Source organism: Nerophis ophidion, linkage group LG01 (assembly GCF_033978795.1).
Source record: "Nerophis ophidion isolate RoL-2023_Sa linkage group LG01, RoL_Noph_v1.0, whole genome shotgun sequence".
In the NCBI taxonomy this organism is placed as follows: Eukaryota; Metazoa; Chordata; class Actinopteri; order Syngnathiformes; family Syngnathidae; genus Nerophis; species Nerophis ophidion.
Window position 1 is genome coordinate 47,164,249 of NC_084611.1, and position 7,488 is coordinate 47,171,736.

General features: G+C 38.8%; 1 protein-coding gene across 1 annotated transcript; it reads left to right on the forward strand.

Annotated features, from left to right (window-relative positions):
• The first annotated feature begins 242 nt into the window (after window positions 1–242).
• dctn6 (dynactin subunit 6) lies at window positions 243–7,092 on the forward strand. Its single transcript, XM_061905186.1, has 7 exons — window positions 243–367; window positions 2,268–2,332; window positions 2,424–2,529; window positions 3,901–3,986; window positions 4,139–4,186; window positions 6,640–6,782; window positions 6,841–7,092. The coding sequence occupies exons 1-7, from the start codon at window positions 258–260 to the stop codon at window positions 6,931–6,933; spliced, it is 651 nt and encodes a 216-aa protein (XP_061761170.1). The 5' UTR covers window positions 243–257; the 3' UTR covers window positions 6,934–7,092.
• The last annotated feature ends 396 nt before the right edge of the window (window positions 7,093–7,488 follow it).

The following is a 7,488-nucleotide window of genomic DNA, read 5'->3' on the forward strand; positions in this document are numbered from 1 at the left end:
AGCATCAAAATGACGGATAAACAAAACACCCAGAAAAGGTAATATTGTGTTGCTGATGTTGTATTAAATGGTGGTAGCAAGCATCCATATTTAAGTGTTGCTGGAATGTTAGAAGGCGACGTGAGCTAGCTAAAGTACTTTAGTGTAATCATTATTTTTGGTTATTTACCGACCCGCTCACACACATTCAATATTTTGGTTTGCATAAAAATAGAAAAAGTGAACATTACAAATATACGGGGAGACAAAAGTGGCGCATGCGCGTTAACGGCAATGGCGGCAAGGTTGATAAATCAATTATCGAGCAGTCGAGTGCGGCGCCTCCCTTCTGCATTAAAATGACGGATAAACAAAACGCCCAGAAAAGGTAATATTGTGTCGCAGATGTTGTATTAAATGGTGGTAGCAAACATCCTTGTTGAAGTGTTGCTGGAATGTGAGAAGGCGACGTGAGCTAACTAAGCTACTTTAGTGTCATTGTCGCCCATGTCTCTCCATTGCTAAATGTTCTCTTTTTATGCGGCCTTTTACATTATACATTAACTTGACATTATACATCACATTCATTTGACATTTTACATCACATTAACATCACAACAACATTACATTATACATCACATTAACATGAACATGACATTATACACCACATTTACATTGATCATGTCATTTTAAACAAGCGTCTTTCCGATATTGTTTTTGTCAGCAAGCAGAAGGATGGTTTGCTAATTACCTCACAAGTAGAACTCAGGCTGTTCAGATAGAAGGTTCCTCTTCAGACGTACTGCAAGTGACAAAGGGTGTCCCTCAAGGTTCTGTGTTGGGCCCGTTATTATTCACTATGTACGTCAATAATCTTGGACAGAATATTCCCAACTCGACTTTCCATTTCTATGCTGATGATACTGTCATATACTGCACAGCACCAAATCCAGCTGAGGCCTTTAAATATCTACAACATGCATTTGACAGAGTACAAGAACAACTTTGCCATCTTCAACTGCTTTTAAATGCAGGGAAAACAAAGTGTATGTTCTTTACCACATCAAAAACTGTAAGATCAGCACCGTGTGAGAACATTTTAACAAGCAATGGGCAACACATTATGTTAGTATCTGCTTATCAATATTTAGGACTTTTATTTGATGACCACTTGAGTTTTAGGGAGTACATTCAGTATGTTGTAAAAAAACGGAAACTTTTGCTGGGATTTTATTATAGAAACAAGTCTTGCTTTTCTTTGACTGTGACACGGAAATAGGTGGAAACAAGCTTTTTAGCGGTTATTGACTATGGAGATGTGTTTTACATGAACACTACTGCTGCCCGTCTCCACAAGCTGGATAGTGTTTACCACAAAGCCCTGACATTCATCACCAACTTATTCACCATTGTGTCTTATACTCAATGGTTAACTAACTCACCATTGTGTCTTCTACTAAATGGTTAACTTACTCACCAGTGTGTCTTATATTCTGGTTAACTTACTCACCATTGTGTCTTATACTCAATGGTTAACTTACTCACCCTTGTGTCTTATACTCAATGGTTAACTTACTCACCATTGTGTCTGATACTCAATGGTTAACTTACTCACCATTGTGTCTTATACTCAATGGTTAACTTACTCACCATTGTGTCTTATACTCTGGTTTACTTACTCACCATTGTGTCTTATACTCAATGGTTAGCTTACTCACCATTGTGTCATACTCAATGGTTAACTTACTCACCATTATGTCTTATACTCAATGGTTAACTGGACGTCTTTATGTGCTGGGCGCCTCAATCACTGGTATGTGTTCATCTACAAAAGCAGTCTGGGTATCACTCCATCTTATCTATCTTGTCTTTGAACAAAGAAACAAAGAAGTCACAATCTAGGTTCAATGAATGTTCTGCAACTTGTCGTCCCCAAAGTAAGAAGTGAACTGGGCAAGAAAGCATTTAGGTATTCAGCAGTGAAGGTTTGGAATAAGCTACAATAGAAAATTCAACTTCAAAGCCTTTTTTACATTGAATGAGTTTCAAGCTCCTGTGAAAGGACTACAGTCTACCTTGTCTGTATGCACGTGTCATGTCAGCAAGTTGCCATGTTGTACATTGGATGTTTTATATGTTGTTTACTGTTTTTAATGTAACCTTGGCCCTCTTGGCCATGTCTCCCTTGGAAAAGAGATATTTGATCTCAATGGGATTTGACGTGGTTAAATAAAGACTAAATAAAAGATGAACATGACATGAACAGACAGATGTCATTATATTTGCAGTGTGAAAATAGCTGCAGGAGCGGTGGTGTGTGTGGAGAGTGAGATCAGAGGGGATGTAACCATAGGTAAGAGGGGTTTCTCTTCAACAACATTATTATTATTATTACATTTCGAGACAAATGTCTTTACATTGCAAGTATTCTTCTGCTCACTCAGGTCCAAGGACAGTGGTGCATCCCAAAGCACGCATCATTGCAGAAGCAGGACCCATTGTTATTGGAGAAGGCAATTTAATAGAAGAACAAGCTGTCATCATCAACAGGTAGATGATGTCATTGGAATGCAAAAACCTCACATTATTTGAATGTAATAGTTATGTAATAGTTTTGTTATGTAAATGTAATAGTAATGTAATAGTTATGTTATTTGAATGTAATAGTTATGTTATGTGAATGTAATAGTTATGTTATTTGAATGTAATAATTAAGTTATGTGAATGTAATAGTAATGTGAATGTAATACTTATGTTATGTGAATGTAATAGTAATGTAATAGTTATGTTATTTGAATGTAATAGTTATGTGAATGAAATAGTTATATTTGAATGTGATAGTAATGTAATAGTTAAGTTATGTGAATGTAATAGTAATGTGAATGTAATACTTATGTTATGTGAATGTAATAGTAATGTTATGTGAATGTAGGGCTGGGCGATATATCGATATAAACAATATATCGCAGGTTTGTCTCTGTGCGATATAGAAAATGACTATATCGTAATATTCGATTATATGTTCTCACGCAGTTGCTTTTAGCTATGGGATTTACACAACAGGCGTTTCTCACTCCTTGTGTCTCCTTCTCACAGAGACGGAAAACAAGCCCGCCTTCTTACATTCGTCACATACTCCCGCGCGTCTAGCGCCATATGCTCTCGCCGAGAGCTAATGTTAGCATAGCTAACGTTAGCTGAGGGCATTAAAATAAAGTCGTTTTTGCACTCTTCTCCGTCTCTCCTTCTCACAGAGACGGAAAACAAGCCCGCCTTCTTACATACGTCACATACTGTTGCGCGTCTAGCGTCATACGCTCTCGCCGAGCAGAGAGGTAGCAGCATGGCTAACGTTAGCTGAGAGGTCGTACAAGCAGACAATACATGAGAGAGAAGGTGTGAAACCGATCACAAATGGAGGAAGAACAATAAATGCCCAAAATGAAGAGCAGAGGATCCATCATCTGGCGGTGGTTTGGCTTCAAGTGGGAAGATATTCAGCAGACAACAGCAATATGCAAAGTATGCAGCAGAAGTGTTACTACAAAAAGGTAGCAACACTATTAATTTGTTCTTTCATTTAAAAAGTCACCCGTGAGAGAATGAAGAGTATTTAATAAATACAGTTTTGGTCAATTGACTTATTTGTGATTTCCCTCTCTGCATGAAAGTTTAAAAGTAGCATATATCAATGCAGTATGAAGAAAAATGTTTTAATGTAGACACATACAATCACCATACTGCTGTGATTATATGCATCAAGTGTTCATTCAAGGCCAGGGCAAAATATCGTAATATATATCGTATATCGCAATATGGCATAAAAATATCGCGATATTGATAAAAGCCAATATCGCCCAGCCCTATGTGAATGTAATAGTTGTGTAATGTGAATATGTAATAGTTATGTGAATGTAACAGTTACCCAGAGAACATCATGCCTGACGTTGAAGTGGAGCCAAAGACCATGACCATCGGCATCAACAATGTTTTTGAAGTTGGTTGTAGTATCCTTTTCACTACTTCTACTTCTGTACTTTTCAAAGAGATGATAGTACTGTTTTTGATTCATTAGTACCGTGATACTATATATTAATACTGGTATAGCGTACAACCCGAGTCTTCTGTCTGTAAAGTTGTGCCTTAACTGCTGGCCCAGTGTCCCAAGCACTGAAGATTGGAGACAACAACGTGATCGAGTCAAAAGGTGGGCTGACTATCACAGACATGGAGATGACTGCTACTTACTTAGTATTACAGACATGGAGATGACTGCTACTTACTTAGTATCACAGACATGGAGATGACTGCTACTTACTTAGTATTACAGACATGGAGATGACTGCTACTTACTTAGTATCACAGACATGGAGATGACTGCTACTTACTTAGTATTACAGACATGGAGATGACTGCTACTTACTTAGTATTACAGACATGGAGATGACTGCTACTTACTTAGTATCACAGACATGGAGATGACTGCTACTTACTTAGTATCACAGACATGGAGATGACTGCTACTTACTTAGTATCACAGACATGGAGATGACTGCTACTTAGTATCACAGACATGGAGATGACTGCTACTTAGCACAGACAGAGATGACTGCTACTTAGTATCACAGACATGGAGATGACTGCTACTTACTTAGTATCACAGACATGACTGCTACTTACTTAGTATCACAGACATGGAGATGACTGCTACTTACTTAGTATCACAGACATGGAGATGACTGCTACTTACTTAGTATCACAGACATGACTGCTACTTACTTAGTATCACAGACATGGAGATGACTGCTACTTACTTAGTATTACAGACATGGAGATGACTGCTACTTACTTAGTATCACAGACATGGAGATGACTGCTACTTACTTAGTATCACAGACATGACTGCTACTTACTTAGTATCACAGACATGGAGATGACTGCTACTTACTTAGTATTACAGACATGGAGATGACTGCTACTTAGTATCACAGACATGGAGATGACTGCTACTTAGTATCACAGACACGACTGCTACTTACTTAGTATCACAGACATGGAGATGACTGGTACTTACTTAGAATTACACACATGGAGATAGCTGCTACTTACTTATAATTACAGACATGGAGATGGCTGCTACTTAATATCACAGACATGGAGATGACTGCTACTGACTTAGTATCACAGACATGGAGATGACTGCTACTTACTTAGTATCACAGACATGGAGATGACTGCTACTTAGTATCACAGCCATGGAGATGACTGCTACTTAGTTAGTATCACAGACATGGAGATGACTGCTACTTAGTTAGTATCACAGACATGGAGATGACTGCTACTTAGTTAATATCACAGACATGGAGATGACTGCTACTTAGTTAGTATCACAGACATGGAGATGACTGCTACTTACTTAGTATCACAGACATGACTGCTACTTACTTAGTATCACAGACATGACTGCTACTTACTTAGTATCACAGACATGGAGATGACTGCTACTTACTTAGTATTACAGACATGGAGATGACTGCTACTTACTTAGTATCACAGACATGGAGATGACTGCTACTTACTTAGTATCACAGACATGGAGATGACTGCTACTTACTCATTATCACATACATGGAAATGACTGCTACTTACTTAGTATCACAGACATGACTGCTACTTACTTAGTATCACAGACATGGAGATGACTGCTACTTACTTAGTATTACAGACATGGAGATGACTGCTACTTAGTATCACGGACATGGAGATGACTGCTACTTACTTAGTATCACAGACATGACTGCTACTTACTTAGTATCACAGACATGGAGATGACTGCTACTTACTTAGAATTACAGACATGGAGATGGCGGCTACTTAATATCACAGACATGGAGATGACTGCTACTGACTTAGTATCACAGACATGGAGATGACTGCTACTTACTTAGTATCACAGACATGGAGATGACTGTTACTTGGTATCACAGACATGGAGATGACTGCTACTTAGTATCACAGACATGGAGATGACTGCTACTTAGTTAGTATCACAGACATGGAGATGACTGGTACTTAGTTAATATCACAGACATGGAGATGACTGCTACTTAGTTAGTATCACAGACATGGAGAAGACTGCTACTTAGTATCACAGACGTGGAGATGACGGCTTCTTACTTAGTATCACAGACATGGAGATGACTGCTACTTACTTAGTATCACAGACATGGAGATGACTGCTACTTACTTAGTATCACAGACATGGAGATGACTGCTACTTACTCATTATCACATACATGGAAATGACTGCTACTTACTTAGTATCACAGACGTGGAGATGACTGCTACTTACTTAGTATCAAAGACATTGAGATGACCGCTACTTAATATCACAGACGTGGAGATGACTGCTACTTATCACAGACATGGAGATGACTGCTACTTAGTATCACAGACATGGAGATGACTGCTACTTACTTAGTATCACAGACATGGAGATGACTGCTACTTACTTAGTATCACAGACATGGAGATGACTGCTACTTACTTAGTATCACAGACATGGAGATGACTGCTACTTAGTATCACAGACATGGAGATGACTGCTACTTACTTAGTATCACAGACATGGAGATGGCTGCTACTTGTGTCATGTCTCAGCTGACGTTGGAAGGAACGTCATCCTCACCAGCGGCTGCATCATCGGGGCTTTCTGCCAGGTGAACACGTGTGAGGTGATACCTGAGAACACGGTCATCTACGGTGCAGGGTGTATGAGGCGGGTGCAGACGGAGAGACCACAGGTACGGTGGTGTGACAAGATGGTGACAACATCAGTCTTCATGTTCTCTTCTCTTCCAGCCACAAACCCTGCAGCTGGACTTCCTCATGAAGATTCTGCCCAACTACCATCACTTGAAGAAAACTGTTAAAAGTATTCATGCTGCCAACTAAAGTCCTAGTCAACTTTCAATGCTGCAATACTCAAATAGTCAAGCTACATAATACTTGAGTTTTTTCCTAATACTACTTGACTTTCAGCAGTACTTTTCCTAACCACTGCAAGCCATGATCCTCACAAATGACCATTAAACATGCTTACTTTTTCACTCATGCTGCCTGCTGTCATCCCTCAAATATAAATCTTCTCCTTTTTCAGGTTAAAACCTCGCAGTAACCAAACTATTTGCCTTTCACACAGGTCATTTGCTGGCTGATCTACAAGAGCAGTGAAGTTGTCACCTTGTGTAAATGGTAAATAAAAAGAATGCAACAAATCCTTGTCAACTTATATTCAATTGAATAGACTGCAAAGACAAGATATTTCATGTTCACACTGACAAACTGTTATTGTTTTGCAAACAATCATGAACTTAGAATGTAATTGCAGCAACACGTCAAAAAAGGCCTTTTTACCAGTGTGTTACATGGCCTTTCCTTTTAACAAGACTCAGTAAAGGTTTGGGAACTGAGACGACACATTTTTGAAGTGGAATTATTTCCCATTCT